The sequence below is a fragment of the Apostichopus japonicus genome, chromosome 11 (assembly GCF_037975245.1).
Source record: "Apostichopus japonicus isolate 1M-3 chromosome 11, ASM3797524v1, whole genome shotgun sequence".
Classification (NCBI taxonomy): Eukaryota; Metazoa; Echinodermata; class Holothuroidea; order Aspidochirotida; family Stichopodidae; genus Apostichopus; species Apostichopus japonicus.
Window position 1 is genome coordinate 12741143 of NC_092571.1, and position 20971 is coordinate 12762113.

Consider the following 20971-nt stretch of genomic DNA (forward strand, 5'->3'; position numbering starts at 1 on the left):
ACCCCCTCCCCGACCTTTCCCATTTGTGAACCTGTATCCATTGTGTGGAATGTTCCTTTGTACATACCTTCTCCTCAGCTAGTTGGGCATCTTTGCTTTATAAGGAGTTTTCCATGCATGGGATGTTGCTTTTCTAAAAGTTGATCCTGTTAGTTGATAATGTAACTGTACCTTGGTCTCTTTGATGTGGCGGCTGTTATGTATTTTCCAAGCTTCCATAGCATTTGTTATAATAGCCTCCATTTTATATGTAGTAACGTTGTTATTATCCACGTAGTTGCCTCTGGTAAGTTTCAGATACTTTTGAGGAAATATTAAGAAAGGGAAAGAAGCAATAAAGTATCCATTCCTAAAACAATGGTTATATTTCTTATTACTTCCAGCTCCCAAATTTTCACAACAAAAATTATATTAAGTTTCTTTTGCAGTGTTCTTTTTGACATTATTGGGTTGTTGCTTGTTTTAGAAATCAATCATGTGTATATACACATGGAATGTGAAAGGAAATCAGACCTAAGTTGTGATTTAAATGTATGTAGAAAATATGTAATCGTGAACACACCTTGACTGCTGGATATGTTTGTATTCAAAATTAATTTAAATCTCATAAAAGTTCTTCAACTTCTTCAAAATGCACCCTTTCTCTCCACTATTCTGCGTACAGGTGCACCCAATACTCTTTATACAGGGGCACTCGGGTATTAAATTTTAGTTGAGTAGCACATATAAAAAAGATGAGTCCTTCTCAAATGCATTCTATGGTCCAGTTTTCTATCACCCCCTAAATGGGTCACTTGCCTGCGCAAATGGTTTTAGCATAGAGTAATGACTAATCAAGCACACAGCCTTTATTTTTTCATAGTGGCTGCCTTTAATGAAACAAAATCAAGCAGTGGTAATATTCTAAAACTATAAGTGGAAGAAAATGTGATCTAGTCATCTGAAATTAACCATTTATTTTGTTGTTGTTATCATTCCTTCCGACAGAGTTGCAAAGCGATGCCACCCCAGTTGCTCTCGATGCCATTACTACGATGTTGGAGATAGCTGAAATAGATATCGATATCGCCATGGATGGTAGCACCAAGATACCCCTAAAGGCCCTCTCGAAGGTGTTTTCTCTAAACATTCCAGTTTCGTCGATTATCACTGGAGTCCGCGAGAAGAAACTCAGTCTCGACTGTGGGAGGCCCCTCTGCATGGACGCGGTGGAGGGAAACATTGCCAGTAACCGGGATAGCGTCGTCATGACGACTCTAGAGGAGAACGACGAGACTCTGGAAGAGTTCTCGTTTCTATGGCAACAGGAGAGCGACTCTCTGCAGGAGTTGGTAGCACCGAACCGGGTGCACCACCCCGAGCACGCGTTCGTCGGTCTGGAGAACATTGCGGAACACAAGTCGATCGCTGGCTCCGCCGACGACCTCTCTTCATCGACAGACTCCTCCGATGAAGAGGATGGATACCTTCCCGGTCCATTCACCCTGGGATTGAGGTCCAAGGTCAACGGATGCCTCGAGGAGAGCGAAGACAGCGATTACGATATTGAAAGCGACAGCACAAATTCGGGTACTCTAAAAAGGCGAAAGACTTCGCAGGACAAAAAGAAATTAGAACAGACAAAAGTGAGTGGACATGTGATCAAAAGAGTTAAAGACAAAGAGCAGCCTTTCGAAACCAAGGTGGACATCTTTGCGGGCGATAGAAGCCGACTGTCCATGGCTATGGAAGAGCTCGGGGCCGATCTCCTCGGTATCATCGGTGACATTAACCCGAGGGCCAGCAGCATGGAACCTGTCCATGAGAAGGGATGCCACTGTGACTTCTGCCTCGTAGAGAGTTGCGGGTGCAGCGACGGCCAGTCGATATCAAACTTTAACCGAGTCGACGGCGAGAGCAAAGATTTGAAAAGAGTCGGCGATGGCAGAGCAGAGATTTTCTCCGACGAAAATAGAAACTGGAGCAAAATTTACGAGAGCAAAGAAACGGTGATAGGTGGTGATGCCTCCGAGGATAAGTCGGACGGAATGGTCATCGGCGGTAGTACGGATACGTTGCAGAGCGAAGACGACAAACCAAACCCCAGCGATGTTCATTTTTTGACCGAGAGCGGGGCACTCGAAGAGCCCGAACAATACGATCTTCCAGAACCCCAGACGAATACGGAAGATGTGGCCAGTATGCAAATGGAAGAAGAGGCAGAAGATGTCGAGTTTGACAGGCGTAAGGAAATTTCGGAAAAATACGGCGTGACTCTCCGACAGAGATCGAGGACTAAGAAGGCGTCGATATTTACCATGAGATTTAAGTCGAGGGACGGATTAGACTCCCGTACCCTATCCGGGAATCTGGACGGGTTCGGTTCCGACGGCCGTTCAAATGATTTACGGGATTCGCTCAACGGTTCGCTGCATCATTCGCAGACTTCGTTGGGTAGAGAGGTGAAGAGAATGTCCTCTTTGGAGGCAGGGGGTCGCAGGGGTAAAGGTGACTCCAAGTACGGCACCCTCAGGCGTTGGAAGAGGTTCACGACCGGGGCATTCCTTTCTAAGTCGATGCCAGACATAACTGCCAGGGCGAGTAGCAAAGATTGGGTAGAATCAGAACACGACAAGGAGTTTGAGAACGGTGGTGTGGCAGCTAGTCATCAGGAGAAAAAGTCAAAAGTCTTCTTCTTTTGGAAAATTTGAATTCTAAGAGGCAGAGAATTCTAAGGGGCATCTTCCATCGCTTACGAGTAACCAAAAGAATCTGTGAGATTTTGTCGCCAGTAAATATTGATTTGTTCCATCTTATTATTTGTGTACGGTACACCTTTGTCAGAGCTTATCAGCAATAATCAGGAAAACAGTTTGGCACCAAAATGCTGGAATGGCTCTCCAAAATTCAAGTGTTTTATCAGACGGAGAAAGTTTAGAATCCATCCCGATCGTGTGGTTAGGATACATTTGGAAAAGTAAACCGAAGCATCATTCATCACCTTCTGGTGTGGTAGAGATGAGTTATGCTGCCCTAATATGGACGCATGACGATTGAAACAAGATTTAGAGCAGTGGTTTTGAGTTGATATTTAAGAATGGTTTGATGCTATTCATTACAAAATTACCATAACAAGTTAGGTCATTAGCTGGATTAGTAAAATTTCATGACAAAATATGGAGGATTTTGGTGGTTTACGGAAGATTCCCAAATGTATCACATTTTGATGAGAAATTTGCAAAAGATAATAAAAGACCATACAAGGGTATCATTGACATTGGTCGTTAACCCTAATATTGACAAACTTTTAATAGACAACTTACTTTGGTATAAGCTTTACCTTTGTGACGAAAAACAATTATCATTTGCAAATTTCATAAAAGAAATATTGCTGGCATACTTTGCCTCCAAAAGTATTGTCAAGAGTTGCCTTTGCTTCATAGAATGTGACAGCTAGTGTTACCTTTCAAAGATGTTCCGTTGGCCAACGATATGAGAATTTACAGTATAGACTAAACTATTCCATAGTTCTGCTCTATGAAGTTGATTATCTTTACGTCTTGTACGTAAAGCATGTTTGGAAGCATCCACCTTTTTGCTCCATCCCAATGAACACAGTTGACAGTATTCGAGGTAGTAAGGGAATAATATAGTATTTGCATCACAAAATGGTGTAATTGCTATACGAGTCTTAACGATGTACAGCAGTTGTTTTAACACAGGAACCATAGTATGAATATATAAGACACAATTGAAAGCCTCCAAAATGGCTTCACCAAATTTGAACACTAGAACTTAGTCTGCAGTATTGATAAACAACTTTCATAATCTTTGTGTTTGATTTCTGTTCACAATGTGATCATACAACTTGAAATATTAATCAAAATGCAACTTTTTTTTGGGGGGGGAGGGGGTATTTTTGTTAGTGCCCAATGTCTTCTTCATTGGATAAATGATTACAACTCAGATGTCATGCTTAAATGCATTGCTAGTTTTGCCAGAAATTTGTGACATTTAGTCCCGACTCGCTTCATACGTCATAATTTATGCAATGAGAAATGCTAAGAAGAAAGGTTATGATGAAAACATCAAATTTCTCAGATTTTAACACCGCTGGTTCAGCCCAGGATTGGTACTCTAATATTTTAATAACCATAATATAATTTTGCATCATCCTTTTTAACCAGATCCTGTTAATATTTTTGTTACAATTTTGCAATTAAAGAAAGGTCATCAGGATATTGTATGGGTAATGGCAAATTTAACAAGGAAAGGGGTGTGGGAAGGTAGTATGTTTTAACACTGCCTAGACATTGTGTTATCATACACACTGTAGAAATGTTAAGTATGAAGACTTGACCAATGACTGCCATAAGTAAGACGTAAGGACTGTAGCCGAGGGACACCAGTTTTAAAATGAAATGGGCTCGATACACTGTCCTTTTTTTCATTGCAATTTCTTTGTGAGAATTTGTTAGAAACTGGGATACAAAGTTATGTTCTGTTCAAAACCTGTCTAGGTTTGAAACCCTATCATGTTATAATTCAGTATAAACTAATTGTGTGAGTTATTCGATAGTATGACACAGAGGTTTCGTGTGTCCACCACAACTCGGTACCTTTTACTAATTTTAATTACAGGCGTGATATCCTTTGCCCATATATATTTAAAGATTTCACTGCCGTTACTGTTATCGTGTATTTATTTCTTACATAATATGTCTGTATGAATAAGAATTATTTTCTATTAGACCTCCAGTATTTTGTGCTATAGTTTACTGCAACTGTATTCACCCGCTTTCCAAACATAGCGGAATTTCATTTGAGTTTTTAACAACAGATTATTGTGGTGGGGGGGGGGTTTGGGGGGAGGGTATAGATGGATGCAGGCATGTTCTCGGGGTAGAACGCCACCTTCACTCACATATTAGGGAGTCAATATATATTCTGTTTGTCCTGCTTCCAACTATTCGCTATAGACTAATCCATATTTTGTCAACTTAAAAAAAAATAAAGGGATTTAAGGCTGTATTGTGCATTCTGTTATCAAGACACACAGATGCATAGCATAAGAGCTTGACTCGTCTTTTTCACCTTAGACAGGTTCCAAAAAAATCTCAACATGATAATTAAGACAACATACTTCTTTTCCAAAGGAATTAGCCATTTTGCAAGAAATGAGCCAATTTTGTTTGTAAACTAGCCAGTCGACACCCTTTTTTCTTTTGTAAACCAAACGAGTTGTTACACACTACGTACGGTACTTGACCATTTCATTTAGCAGAGAATCAAGGATGTCTTTGGTATAAATAGCGTTACGGACACCTGACCAATGAATTTTGTTCCATGTTTATACCTTTTTCTGGTTCTATCGATTGTAAGGAACCTGTCAAGACTGAAAAAGAGGACGATCTTTAGGGTTTGTTGTCACTTTTGTGCGTCTTTGTGATAGAATGCATAAATACAGCTTTAGATTAAACCCAACCACAATGACCTAAAACAGGTCTATTTTCATACTAATCCTAAATTTCTCAGGTTTTTTAGTTTGCATCACCAAAAAAGTAGCAGATTCTGAATTTTCCTTATCAAGATCATCACAAGTTTTAATCAACTTCTCAATACATCGGTGGCTTACAAAAGGAGGATGCAAAGAAAAAGGTCAAAGAATTTTTCAAGAAACCATAATCACCCTTAGACATAAAAACAGTTGGTTTGTTTTTGTTATAAATATTATCAAATAACATGGAGAATGCTAACACCCTCCTGCAACCTTAATTATGTTAAATATGCAACAGACATTATGAATATTCAGTTAAAAACTAACCATGCATACCTTACCTCAAACAGAAACACGCATTGTATATGCACAGTTGGGGGAGACAGCATTCTCTGTGTTCTATTTCTATGGTTTTTGTATAATTGTACATAAGATCTTATTATGCAAGTGTAAATTTCATTTAGATATTTATAATCGAGAGTAACTTACAAACGTCGTCAGTTTTCCACAATGTGCAACACCTTTTCTCTTTGTTTCATGAATATTCATAACATAACACTTTTATGGATGTTTGCAATATACTGTCATTATATTTGAAATTATATGTAATAACTCTCCCTTGAAACATGCGGAGAATTGTTTTTTTTTTTTTTTGCTTCAAACTATTTTCTCTTCGGCCTTCTGCTTGAGAAAACGAAAGAGATTAAGGACTGTCCAATTAAAATGTCTCGATCCACTAACGCAAAATGCTTTGAGAGTGGGAGAGAACTGCATGAGGATATTCCAACATCCATTGGATATTTCATTGGATCATCCAACATCATCAGACCATTATTGTGAATTTGGTAACCTACCTTGATGCCTTAATGCCATTAAATATATGACAGTTATAACTACAAAACAAAGATTTGTTTCCTAAACGTAGTACACTGGATGCCTTTGCTTCTCCAAAATTTCACCAAAATTTAGAAGATTAAAGTTAACACTACAGAGGGAAGGGGCGGGGAGGGGGGCGATACTATTAATACTAAGTTTGAACGTGAGAGAAGATCATTTGATTTTCTACTATTATAAACTTATTGTAAATTGTAGCACTGATGGCAATGTTGGCTAGTATTAGTAGTAACTAGTTCATCCGCAACCAAACCATTTCGTTAGTTACTTTTTTCTGACAAAATGTTGCCAGATTCAAAATTTAACATTTCCCAGATAATTTCATGTGTGAAATGACCGGACAACTCGAAGAATCGTCACTTAATTGGATTCTTTTTTACCACAGGGCAGAAATTTTTTTTATTTGGAGTTGAAAGGAAGATCCCACTACTGCTGATATATTTGTCTGTTCCTTTGATACTACCTAGACCTACCAGCAACTGTAACAACATAGCAAACCTTCCAGTGGATGATCAGAAAGTGTTTAAATATTCAAAATCAAAAAATTCAAAATCAGAATAATAAATGACACTAATATCCAGTGTTTCCCATTCCCATTTAAATCACTGAAGATATCACAATAAAGATGTAGGTTTTTTTTTCTTTTCTCTATTCACCAATCCTAGTAAACTGTCTTCTTCTTCTTCTTCAAGTTTGCAAACGCCTCTTGATTATGTACAAATCTGTCTGTCTGTCTTTCTGTCTGTAAGTAACAGTTAGTTATTCCGGCTCTGGGCTGTGTTACTGTAATCCGAGTCGGCTATGTTCAGCATTAAGCTTCCCGCGTTCAGGTAAATACGGTTCTGGGACTGGGCGATCTGTCGAGCAAAAACATTGATTTAACATCCAATGCATTGGATAGCCTCTTTGTACAAAGCCCGACTGGATCGTGATTTCACAAAGCAAGTGGGGTGTGTATTCAACCAGCTTTCATACGTCAGTTTGGACTTCTTTATAGTTCGGGAGGCATTCTACCCAGCTATGGATGGTAAACTCACTGAGATTTAGACGGCTAGTGCCCGACCCCACAACAACTTCCCGGATGCTGCATTTCACTGGTGCTAATACCATTTGCCTTTACCTACCCTAGCACTGATCTATAACATCTCCACCATTACAAATATATAAACTCTCAAGTTTGAAAATTGCTTCACAAATTGATGTGCCATTTCTGGTAAAAATTGCATTTAATCTTGCATTTAATCAGTGAGTTAACTACTCATGTAGATGGCACCCCCTTTCCATCCTTCTATCGTCGTTGTCAATTGAATTTCAGTATTATGGCACAATATTTCAATGCAATGACCCTCCCACTGTTATCAATTGAACTGAATAAACTAGTGCATCTCACCCTGGCCCTCACCCTCCCATCATCAACTGAATTTAGTAACCAAGTATGGCCCTCCAATTATCATCAATTAAATAAACATTGAAATAAACATTGAACAAAATAAACATTGAAATACATGGCACACTGCACCCCCCCCCCCCATCTTAATCCATTCAATAACCAAATGAATGGCATCCTGGCCCTCCAATTTTTATCAATTGGATGAAATGACCATGTACATGGCACCCTGCTTCCAACCCCCACCCCCCCCTTCAATGGAAAATTAAATAACCAACTACATGGCACCCCTGGCCCTCCAATTATTATGAATTAAATGAAATAGTAACTAAATAAATGGCACCCTGCCTCCACCCATCCCTCCCCCCACCCCCGCCCAGTATCATCAATGGACTTTAATAGCCAACTTAGTCATCCTTTTATGATTCCCAACCAATTTGTCAAAAAGATAAATTTCTCGTCAGCCCTCGCCTTATCAAGTCATCTTACGAAGATAAAGTAGGGTTCTATCTCCACCTCTTCTCACTGAACAGACTTGGCTAAACTAACTTAGAAGGACATCACCATTGAAATTACTTTCCTATCCTTACTATCCTTATTAGTTTAAAGACATACAAAATACGTACCGTCCTGGCAATGTTTTGTGACGCCCTGATCTTCCTCAGCTTCAGGTAACCGGGATTCTTCGTGATAGCTTCACCGAGGTAAGAAAATGATGTCAAGGCAAATTTGACGACAGACGACATGTAACGGTGACTGTGGTGTACATCATGTACGTAAGTGCTGGTATTGTAACCAAACAGTCATATTACACTCGCATTAAACATCTATTATACACTTAGACATTTTTTGTTCATGCTCCTGTTATTACTCACAGTACGATGCATTTCTTGGTACAACATATACAGTAGGCAGGTAAAATGCTCTGAAATATTAATTAACACTGTAATGGGATAGTAAGAGTTTAAAGAATGGAAACCTACAAAGCAAAACTTTCTGAAGAAGTTATTTTTAAACCTCTAGGCTTCTAATCCAACACCTCGGTACACAGATGCCTCAGATTACTAAAGATGGTTATCAGTCAACAGTGTCACTATGACCAGACAACCTTCACACACCACCCTTTACCTCCCCTCTTCCTCCCTCAACTCCCACCCCCATGCCTAATGTACCCAACTGTACCACCGCTAGGACGGTGCTTGCTGGACTTCACGCAAGTTTCATCCACAAGGTGGGGGGGTGTTTTACTGTCAATCCGGCCTTACAATGTATGTCCACCGAATGCCAAGGGTTCTCCAACTCTCGAGCGGGTAACGCTCAGAGAGAGAGAGAGAACCCTGGGCAGGACATCCATCAAGATTACAGACTGAACCCGCGGTGAATGATTTCAGGACAGACACCGCTGCCTGATGGGAATTATGGTCGGTTGTCCTTCACGATCAAGAGACACAGGGTTGTCAAGCTTTCGATAATCATCACAGGCAATAAAAAATACTAAGATAGGTGTAGTACCGAGGAGGGGCAGGTTAATAGAAGCAATTCTGACTTTCTCAATCGATCTGGTTGCGAGGGAATTACTGATCTTTTTTTTTTTTGCTCTGGGTACCTTTTAAACCATTAAAGCAGTGGGATTGTGTATATATGTAATATATTGCCAAATCCAATGACCAAGAAGTAAAAAAGAGCAATTTACATGTGTACAAAATGTACTGCAAAGCTGGTTTCACAAGTTCCAGTAACTTCCCCACAATATAAATATTATATCATAAGTTACCTTCTTCACTGAACTGTTTTGACTAACTAATAAAACACTGGATCTACAAATGAATCAATCCATAACAGATGAGTATAGGCCTAGACTTGTTACATGTTACTACCCTCACTAAGCTGTTTAGACTAACTAACTAACTTACTTATAAACACCAAGTCTACATCTAGGCCTTGATGGTAATGTTAATCCATTTTGTTTTTAATAAATTCTAACAACTTGACACAGACACGTTCTTTTAACTCCATATATACAAGAGAGCACCCTTGCATTACATTCAACACCATCTTCCCACGACAAAATTTGTAACATATCGTTAAACGTGTCATTTGGGGTCATGCAAGTCTTCATGTTTTCATGCAGTTTTAGTGTTGCAGCTGAGGAACTGACCTTATTGTCTGTGCATTAGACTCAATAGTCCAGTCATTTTAGTTGATGAACCTCACTCCGTTCAAAAGGGTCATTTCTCAAAGTTATAAAAGAGTTTATAGAAATACCAGCCAGGCTGCTAACAGTGGTTTTTACTGGTCTTACAGACATATCAAACTTACAGTCATCCTTACAGGGTGAGACAGAAGAGGAACAATACATTGCTTGAACAGCACAAACATGCAAGGGCGGGAAAGTCTCAAAGTAAAGCAGCACATTGAATGAGATTTTTCAAACAGTTACAAAACTGAACTCGTACAAACCTGTTCGAGGTAACAAAACATTATCTAGTCAGTTTGTTCCCTGAGAAATCTTCCATTTTAAAATTTGCCTTACAAACTCTTCAAAATTTGCCTATTAAACATGCTAATTAACCGCACAAGGCTGAGAAAAGGATATCATGTAAGCTGCCTCTGCCTCTCCTTCGGCCTGGACGATCTTCTGCTGTCTTTGTTGCACGGCTTTCTCCACTAAGAACTGCGCCCTCTGTGCCTCTTGCTGAGCGACCTGCTTGGCTTCCACAGCGGCGGTGTATTCCTTACCTAGACAATGTCGGAAGGGAAAAACGAGAGGGGGATAAGGAGGGGTAGATAGATGTACAGATGGTGGCAAGGAGATGTAACATAACTGGCAAAACATCATAACGATGTAGACAAAATGGTGCTTAACAGGCTTGGGGTAATCGTTATCAGTAATCGTAATCGATTACAATCGATTACATTTTTTGAAGTAATCGTAATCGTAATCGATTACTTTTGTGAAAATTACAAATAATCGTAATCGTAATCGATTACAAGGGCAAAGTAATCGTAATCATATTACATTTATGATTACAGTGAAATTTGAATGAGAAGGGCAAAATTAGTAGAAATTGATTAAAACTAAATCTTACTTTTGGCTTTTAGTGTGACCAAAGAAGTGTTCCTGCTTCTAGAATTCTCTAGCACAATAAACTTATACTAAGAAGTACTGGGGATTTGATCGCCATATTCAAGGATTTTTTATCACCTGAATTATTCTGTTCAATGCTGCCTCTCAACGTTCACAATCCTTTTGCATACACAACTGGTTGACATTAGTTGACATGGTGTGCTGATTATAGAAAATTATTTTATTAGTTCTATATTAAACACTTAACAAACAATAACAGTCAGGCTGACAAAATACACCCTTTAAATTAGTATTAAATTTAAGTAAGTAAATTTGATAAATAATTCCATTTGCCATGTTCAGTGGGCCACAAGGCTCAGGTGTTTGTTATAGCATACTGTAATGGCAGTAATGCTTGTACAGAAATACTGCAAAACGCATCGGCAGCTAGCATAAAAATTCTTGTGAAAACATCACGGACGGGACATTTCAATGTTCATTAGTAAAATGTTAATTGTACTCATCTCATGTTGTGGGGAAAAAAGTTATTCAGAAATTTGCCTACATTCCATTGTCCAATAACCCATCCAACTTTGCACCATTTACACCTCTTTAATTAATGTAATTAACCTTGTTGCTGAAAAATCACTGCAAATTAAGTATTTTGGTGGATCAGAATTTGCTTTACCAGAGTTGACCACTTTTTGATGACAATAATTTACTTTTACTTTGGCCTTCCATGTCCCATGTACTGTGGAATGCCCCATTTCAAAGCTGTTTAGTTTTATTTCGGTGTTATAATGTAAAAGAGTTTTAGTTTTGCTGCTATGCAGAAATTATTAGTTTACAAAATATGGTGTTGCATGAAAATCTTCATTTGTTTTACTTAAGTATTTGTCTGTTTACTCTTTGTCTGTTAAATTGTATTTTTTACTGGACTTATGGGTTACACATCTTAAACGTGTTAAGGCATAAATGTGTAATGCCTGGTAGGAATTGTAGATATACTTCCACAATTTTGTCCGTATATACTGTAAATGCCCTTCCTTTGCCCTACTTCATTGCCCTATTTCCTGGCAGAGAGGTATATTAAACAGATATGCAGAGGATTGTGCAACTAACCACAATGTAATCGTGATTGTAATCACGATTACATTACAATGTAATCGTAATCGATTACTTCAACTTTAGGCTGTAATCGTAATCATACATTCTCAAGTAATCGTAATCGTAATCGATTACATTCAGATGTAATCGCCCCAAGCCTGGTGCTTAATAATATTGCAGTAGAACGTCATCTTTTTTATTTTACATACGACAACAGCGTGCCTTCTGCTAGGTAATTCAACTCCATTTTTGTAACACAGTGAAAGGCTAAAGTGGCAACTACTGTACTCTTGGCATCAAAATTCATGAGGTTTCTTGGACCTTAAAATTCCATTTAAGAACACTGTCTTCGATCAGAGCACTCTTTCATGTGGTCTAATGCTTCCCCTTCTGAAGGTAAAGAAATCCCAGAAAGTCAGTGAGTATGGGGGGGGGGAACAGGAGGAGGGTATAACCCCCAATGGCTGTAACTTGAACTTGAACTTGTATTTGAACTTGTGTAATACACAGACTTCTATGCCTGCTTAAAGTCTTCCATTCTACGACCTAATTATGTTGTACCCCCAAATATAAACAAGCTGACACATGAATAAATATATGTGACTCTGTCTGGAGGTTTTACATGAATGTTTACATCCTCCAAGTAAGACTGTGACATCATTTCTCCAGTCAGAGTGCACAGCTGTATCATCAACTCACCAAAACTAAGCTCGGTGATGGAGACGTCGTCCAGGATGATGCCAAAGTCGTTAGCTCTTTCTGTTAATTGCTTGCGGATGAGAACACTGACCTTAAGAAACGAGAAAAGAGGAGGAAAGTATGACAGTGATGCCCATTAGGGATACACTACGCACTCTACATGGAAATATGAATATTCAGTAGCAAAGTCTGTTCTCCACCCTCTTGGTAATGACAAAGGAAGGTCTGATTGAAGAAACTACAGTATTAAAGGCATTGAAGACTCGCCCAAAATAGTGAACTTTCTGTTGCTTGCAAGGGAAGATTTTCTCTTGTCGCTACAAAATGCAGACAGTAATGAAACGTGATACCTTGTTATCTTTAGCTGGAACTGAGATGTTCATCGCTGTATGGTTTGTACACTGTGCTGTGGGTATTGACCGCAGCTGTAAGTACTCACTGTACACTAGTGTCTAATTACTGACGGTAGCAAGCTGTGTGTGTATTTTCTGGGATCGATGGTGGTGTCTAACACTTCTGATACGCCTCATTCGACACTAGGTCAGATTACCGACATTAGACATATCTTTTTGCGCGAGTCTTCACACCCTTTAATGTTCAAGATTATCAATGCAGCATTCAAGATATGAAGTGAAAAAAACCCAACTTCCCAATGCGGGATTCAAGATATGAAGTGAACCCCCCCCCCCAAACTTCCCAATGCGGGATTCAAGATCGGAGAGAACAACCCCAAAATACCAAACGTGGAATCCAATATGGGAAGTAAGTGAACCCTAGATTCTTTGTAAATCAACTGGGCATACAGTACCTGTTGCCTCTGTGTGATAAGTTGTGAAGCATTAAACTTGGCGACTACCCCCTTTAGAACCTGAAAAGGAACAAGAAAATAAAGAGCCTGATTTAGTTATGAAGCAACATTAAAATTATTCCTCAAGAGGTGTGAGTTACATTTACAAACTTGGCTGAAATCGTACGGATTGAAAAAAAAAAAAAAAAAATTTATTTTAAAAACTACCCTACAGATGGGGTTTCTCCAACTGGTGTGATGTCTTTACGCTACTGGTCTTTAGCTATTGTCATGTATGGTCACAAAACTCTAAACACAGGGTTAAAGGTCAGTGACCCATCATATAATACACCATACTATATCCCGACAATATATATTCCTGTTCCTCGGTAAAACACTTTGTTCCTTGTAGCTTTATCGCCACTTTACAAATGACAAGTTTATCTCATAAGACACTCTTGTTGGTTCACCAAAACTAATGATAACTGAATCTATTTCAAAAGGTAGAAAAAACACCAATCGGTTTAACAAATAGGATGAATATAGATAGACATGTTATGCGTGATTGTAAGTTGCGATGCAAAATATCAAGTTATGACTGCATTTTCTAAACAGAAGGCTGGCCGAAGATTCAGATTTTGAGTCACATTGACGGGCGTCGGGTGATATTAGCAGAAGGGCCTTCACCGGCACCCCAACCATGACTAAATATTTTACCTGCTTTAAAAGTGATGCAGCAAATCATCATCACATATAAGAGATTTTGGATGAAAAAAAACAAGTGAACTGAGACTCTTACCTCATTGCATATAGAGGGCAGCACTCTGTCATCATAATCTTGTCCCAGCTGACGACAGATCTGCGGCAGTTGATCGGCAATGGGCCTGAACAAGACTCGGAGGCTGATGTTGACCATTTGTAAATCTGTGCAGTGGGAAAGATTTAAATAGTTACTTACGGCGCACCACAAGACATTGTAATAAGAACTATAACGGTACTGTGTAACATTCTGTACAGAGTCAAAAATGACTTTGATGCAGCGGTGTGTGTTTATGATTTCCGTTGACATGCCAAAAGCTTGTTCAGTAGCAATTGGGGAGCTCTGATCAATTTAAATTTAAAACTAACTAACTTACTATAAACACCAAGTCTACAGGACATCAAAAACAAGTCCACATCTAAGCCTTGGTGTTCCACACAATAAAGCTGATCTGCATCTTGAGATAAAATCACGATTGTGTGATATTTATTCATCCCTGTTGAGCAGAAATTTTTAGAGCTTCTACTGCTTTTTCTTTCTGACATGGTATGAGCTGAGTTTCACCTATAATTGCCTAATACTTATTGATCAATATCAGAGGCCTTCAAACTGTCTAACGACAATTACCATGGAATCGTCACGGATAATCGTCACGTTGTACAGCAGTACTTGCAAACAAATCTGTGTGCAAATGGATTACAAAGAACCTTGGCACAAAACCAACTACTGAACGACTGATCCGCTCTCAACCCCAGTCCCCTTGCATCGGGACTGTGAGTGTGTGATCATCGTCAGGGTGTGCATCACCATTCCCCTTAAAAGAGAACAGATACTACACATGATTTACACATGATACTGCATGAATTACCGAATTGCAGAGAGCATTTCCATGTCAACAGGTTGAGAACACCAAACATGTGACTGAGCATGGACCTTTTCTGTCAAATCATCACAAAAATTTTACCTTTGCTACCGGTTGGTGAAGAGATTCGTCTGGGTTTGGCACGGATGTCATATATAATCGGATATTGGAACCATGGTATCCTGAAGTGTAGGCCTTCCCTGTAGATGGTGTTCTGTAGACCCCCTATACGACTGAAAATGATTGCTCGCTGACCACCTTGCACTGGAAAAGAAAGCATGAGAAATACACTTTTGTCAAAATTCATGAAACCAAACCAAGCAGTGTTTAGGAAGTTCTTCATCATTCAGATTCCACTTTGGAATTCACTATTTAAACAGACTTAATTAGTAAACGATACTATTTAGATAATTTCTTTTCCAACAATGAAGGCTTTTAAGGGTTTTTTAGCAGTTGGTTAGGCATCATCTGGACTATGCTGTGCAGCCATGGAACCCATATTTTGCTAATGATGAGGAAGTACATATGCCGGGCCCTATAGCAGGGGTGGGCAACTTTTTTGAATGATTGGGCCAGACATAAGTGAAAAATTGACTGGACCAGACCTAACCAACGACCTGCTGTTGATTTCAAACCTTTGTTTCTGAGGACTTTCAAGCAATAGGTGTATGTATTCACAAAAAACATAATTTCATTACAGTACAGTTGATATTTAACTGGGCATAGCTGTCGAATACCCCTCGTTATTGAAACTTTACCAAAATAGGTGCTACGGGCTATGAGGTTAAAGTTAGGGTTAGGGATAGGGTTAGGGAACTTCTGACTTCGTAGCCAATAAATACTTCAACCTCCATTCCAACACTTCTGACTTCGTAGCCCGTTGGGTTTACTTAAAAACAAGGTTAGGGATTAGGGTTAGGGGGTTAGGAAACTTCTGACTTCGTAGCCTGTTGGTTCGTTGCCACTAAATACTTCACAACCCCCATTTCACAACCTCTGACCTCATAGCCCATTGGTTCGTGGCTACTAAATACTTCAACTCCCAATCCACCACTTCTGACTATGCAGCCAGTTGGGTGTCGCCCCAGATCCCCATGAATGTCACCCCACATCTTCCTGCTTTACTTTTCTTTACAGAATGACTGCATAGTCCGTTTGTCGGCAACATAAACCAAAACGGACCACATACCCCGTTGGATATCGCCTGTTTTACACTTCATTGTACATTAGAAAAAAGGAAAAAAACATTTTTAAGTCCAATAACTTTAACAATTCTATAATAGCGCCATCTACTCAAGCACATTATAAGACTGCGTTGGCCGTTGTTCGTCTCTGTCAAAACCACAATATCGGATCCAGCGGGGTATTCTGCAGCTACTCCTTAAACTGATGGGGATAATAGGCCTACCTGACCGCATCATTGGTGCCAATAAATTCTAAGCAGCTCAACCCTTTTTAATTACGGTCGCCATGGTCGCATTGGCGACCACAATTCTCGGCTGGCGATGAGAATTTCTGGAAAAATTAATGCTAGTCGCCAGACCTATAATACTGTGGCGATCAGTTTTTGCAACAGAAAATTTCACCATGACGAATTAAAATTGTCACGAAACTGTTCAAAATTTTAAAATGACAAGTTAGAGTAGCAATATTATGTGATAAAATGAAAAGAGATTTAATCCGTCTTACAATCTTTAAAAAGTTTAACTTACAAAACTGTCGATATTATGAAACAAACTACGTTCGGCAAAGCCCCGTTTCAAGACTGCCTAACAATGAACAGCGTGCACTATACGTACATCAGTTTACAACTGCAGTGTTTAACCTTGGTAGGCTACATGTGCATCAAATTTTACCAGGTACCTTGTCAAGCAAGTTGCAACCCCCTGTCTAACACCTGTTTGTTAACATTTTTGGCACGTTTCCAAAGAACTTTTCATGGAGTAAACTATTTTGGCTCCACTCTAGAATTAATTAGGTCAGTCAGTAAAGGATCGGTAAAGTTATGCGAAATATTATCTTACACGTTTAAGAAAAGTAGGTAAATATACCCGTAACATGAAGGTAAGTAAAACACACCTCAAGCCAACCGACTCCTCCGCATGAACAAAACAATCTTTTCCCCATGATACACGAGGCACAGTCTATACCATACAGACATAGCACGATATCATGGCCCCGATAGCTACGGTATGGTCATATTTATAAAAGTAAACCTTGCAATTCCATATTTTAGGCCACTTAACTAAATGCTAAATATTGTTTCCATGTCCTTGTAGAGAACGTCAACTTCGCAAAATACAATTTATAGTTGTGTTTTTGTTGTTACGTGAGATCCGTAACCTACGAAGTGGTTAGGCTATTTACTATACACTTAACTGTGGTAGGATAAAAATTTTTCCTTTTTTGGTGGAAATTCTAGAAATACTTTCTTTTTCCCCCGCTTGACACCAGATGTGGTCTTATGGTTAATTCATAAATGGGTGTACTAGAGCCTTGTTTACATGACATTTTTTGCATTTAGCACGATATGCCAGTTTCGCGTGAATTTTTCGAAAGTATTTTGCTCGATCTTTCGTAAAATTTGAAAGGTGTACCAACTTACTTTTCCTACACAATTGGTAATTTCTTTACTGATTTTCAGAGTTTTGTTCTCTATACAGTGAATGTTGTAAAGGACGGGTTTTAACAAAGTTCAAAAGTCAGTAAATGAAGTTGATAAACTTGATTTCTTTTCAACTTTCTTAACCATGGAATGCTAAAATAACATTTACACATAAAACGGAGAAAGGATAATTGCATTTTTTTCCCACATTAATTTCAAATTTCTTTCACAAGAAGTCATCGTCATTTGTTCAATCCTAAAAAAATATCGTCTTGAAAAAAAATTATCGCGATAATAATAATTTTCGATACATCTCCCAACCCTATTATCCTATACGTCTTTATACGACTCTGTGCGTGTACACATGTACAGTCTAGTGCTACTCGATGTTGGGCCTAGGCCTACTGTTTTTTGTACTAATATTTAGCATATCAAAGTGGCAATCACATTTTCATTCTGGGCGACCAGAATTTGGGAAAAATAAAGATCTAGTCGCCACAGGATTTTCCTCCTGGCGACCTCATTCACTGAGGAATTAAAAAGGGTTGAAGCAGCTTGCTCGTTTTTTTGTGATGATGTAATATAGATTGATCTTTTCTTTTCTTGAGACATCTCATGGACCGCCAAACAATCACTGGCGGGCCGTATAGGTTGCCCACCCCCAGCTCTTTAGGGTCCTAGATGGGGATAATAGGCCTACCTGACAGCATCATTGGTGCCAATAAATTCTAAGCAGCTTGCTCGTTTTTTTGTGATGATATAATATAGATTACTTTTTTTCATTTCTTGAGACATCTCACGGACAGCCAAACAATCACTGGCGGGCCATATAGGTTGCCCACCCCAGCTCTTTAGGGTCCTAGAACAATAGAAGGCTTGATCATTGATGGTGACTGGACTCTGGAGTGTCCCTACTGATCCCTTGTGTTTTGAACTAAACTATACTTATAACCCAACGTGTAACATTTCGCTTCGTTAACCCAAGTAAAGCCTTTACCTTTATGACCTAGGCTAGCCGATGCCTATATAAGTTTAAAGTTAACCTAGGCCTAAGTTAGGCTAGCCCAACTTAGGCCTAGCCTATAATGCCATGGCAAAAGTTATGCACCGACTGAACCTAGATGAAGCCTACCTGTGTAAAGAGACTCTTTAACACCATACGCAAGTGCTCCAGCACCTATAAGGAGTCTTATTCCTGTGGATAAGCCAGCTGGTCCCTTTCCCATTCGCCCCAAAAGATCTCTTGCTTGTTGAGCCATTTTACGAAGTACTACTGTTAGTGGTAGCCTATCCTGTATTCAGAGTGCATTGATTCACACAAGGACACACGTGCACTGTATTTCGCTTTGCAGAGTAAAGGTCTATACACAGTAGTACGATATATACAGTATGTGGATATATGTAATCGTTTAAGACAGTTGCATCATAGCTGTGGAACGCCGTTTGCAAAGCAAGTCAATTGAACAGGCCAGACAGATACCGTACATTTTTTAGAATGGAATGTTATACGGACACAAAATGTTGATGCCTGTCATTGTTCGATAATTGATAATATTAATATTACATATTTATATATATTTATCTGCTCAGGGGACTTAAAGTAATGTGGGGTTTGCTCTGAAATACTGAAAAAGCGTCATTTACACTGTACTGCCACGGAAAGTTCATGCTAACAAATTGATCCTCGTGACAAAGGTAGTTACTATCGTAACCGTAATTTTTGTCAAATGTTTAATTTTTGGCAAGTCTGATGTTTATTTCGAATTAAAATTTCGCTTAAGTTACTCAATTTAGCAATATATAGTTAATTAGTTTTGAAACTATAGCTTGTTTGGGATTTTTGCGGATATGGTGCAGCGTTTATAACTTCATACTGCCGAGGAAAGAGCTCCTGGGGGTCAATGAATTTTCATAGCTGAGGAACATTGGATTGTTTGTGCAGGTGGATGTTGCCGTATCGCAAACTGCAAAAACATAAACCAATTGATATGTTTCAATTTGAAATATTTCTTTTGCCGATGTACAAGGACCAAGGGCGGCGGAAGCACTTTTAATCTGGGGGGCACCAACGTCGAAGGGCACTTTGCAGAAATTCGATTGGACTGATGCAGCCTGATATTAAGCACCCTTCATAACTCTTATTGAATTATCTCATTTGCGTATACACATCACTCCATCAACGCCCCCCCCCCCCCCCCTCAAGGAAACAATGCATACTAGCACTGCAATATCTAATGTGCAAATTGGGAAACAAGGAACAAGTTTTCTTTCGAGACAAAATGAGGTGAAATCATTATAAAGTCCAAGTCCCTGCACACGCGATCGATACATGCATGAAAGCAAATGAAATATGTCAAAATACGAAAGGATGGGGTAGGGTTATGTGTTTTTGAATGGTTAAACTGATATTATTATGATCATTATTATTGTAATGACTTTCCCAATAATTATAACCAATATGGAAGGGTAATAACACGGCACATGATTGTATGTTATTGGCATGCGATGTAATAACCTTTGCATGCCTATATGATATGCGCATTAACATGTTAAACGCGCGCGGCGCGCGAAAAATTTGGGTAATATTTTTCGGGCAAGTCGTTACAGCCCCCCAAATCAAATTGCGCTCCTATGCCTATGGTAGTAAACATTTAAAACTTCCCGAAATATTTCATTCGACGTGGGTTTCGCTTTGTAAACTCTTGTTTTATTTAGAAATTTTTATGTAGAAAAAGGGCACATTTTTAACCTGAGGAAAAGTGGGGGGCACGTGCCCCCTGTGCCCCCCCCCCCCCCGGTTCCGCCGCCCTTGACAAGGACCATTGAGTAATAGATTAAGGCATTGTACTGATGAGTATTGTCCGTTAGTATTGTACTGAGGTTAATGTAGTCACGGTAGTCGAACTATTTACTGAAACCCAGTATACTCCTGGTTTATGCGAAGTCTCGTCATGTGATTATAGTTATGATAGGATTTTCGTCAGTAATATAATATAATATGAATCCATAGAGCAGAATATATCCTGGTCTATGTGTGAATCGAATCACTGAACCGAATGGAAGGCACGCTAGAGCGGTGCATCCCAGCCAACACGTGTTAACGTGGTTGTCCGACCAAACATGCTGAAGAGTTGAGAAACCTGAACAGAATTTGATGGTTAAATAGTACGTTTCGAGTGATAACGAGCAGTATATAGAATATCTTATGATTGGTGAGTGTAAATGCTGATTTTGTATGTGTAAACATGACAATGAGATATAGTTAGAATTAAATAACATTCCCAAAACACCGTGATATGATCTGAATATCATTTATTAACGTTACTC

The 20971-nt window shown here is 39.1% G+C and overlaps 2 protein-coding genes across 7 annotated transcripts in view; one reads left to right on the plus strand and one right to left on the minus strand.

Moving 5' to 3' along the window:
- Positions 1-4192, plus strand: part of LOC139976251 (uncharacterized) — a 54997-nt gene extending 50805 nt beyond the window's left edge. For all 6 annotated transcript variants that reach the window (XM_071984872.1, XM_071984873.1, XM_071984874.1 and 3 more), the window contains one exon: positions 988-4192. In XM_071984872.1, the coding sequence (XP_071840973.1) occupies positions 988-2690 (1703 nt within the window). In that variant the 3' untranslated portion in view covers positions 2691-4192. The remainder of the gene's footprint in view (positions 1-987) is intronic.
- A 1017-nt stretch (positions 4193-5209) lies between these two features.
- Positions 5210-19029, minus strand: LOC139976258 (prohibitin-2-like). The gene is made up of 8 exons (XM_071984900.1): positions 18777-19029; positions 15142-15303; positions 14217-14341; positions 13439-13498; positions 12631-12721; positions 10354-10496; positions 8384-8461; positions 5210-7227 (listed from the first exon to the last, which is right to left on the minus strand). The coding sequence occupies exons 1-8, from the start codon at positions 18901-18903 to the stop codon at positions 7126-7128; spliced, it is 888 nt and encodes a 295-aa protein (XP_071841001.1). The 5' UTR covers positions 18904-19029; the 3' UTR covers positions 5210-7125.
- Positions 19030-20971: the final 1942 nt, after the last annotated feature.

What these genes read in the sequence shown, in the direction of transcription:
- LOC139976258 (XM_071984900.1), bottom strand. Translation starts at nt 18,903, where the DNA reads ATGGCTCAACAAGCAAGAGATCTTTTGGGGCGAATGGGAAAGGGACCA. An exon ending in TGCCCTCTATATGCAATGAG is followed by an intron (nt 13,499 to 14,216) that starts GTAAGAGTCTCA and finishes GTTCCTTTTCAG; the next exon opens with GTTCTAAAGGGGGTAGTCGC. An exon ending in TTATCACACAGAGGCAACAG is followed by an intron (nt 12,722 to 13,438) that starts GTACTGTATGCC and finishes TCGTTTCTTAAG; the next exon opens with GTCAGTGTTCTCATCCGCAA.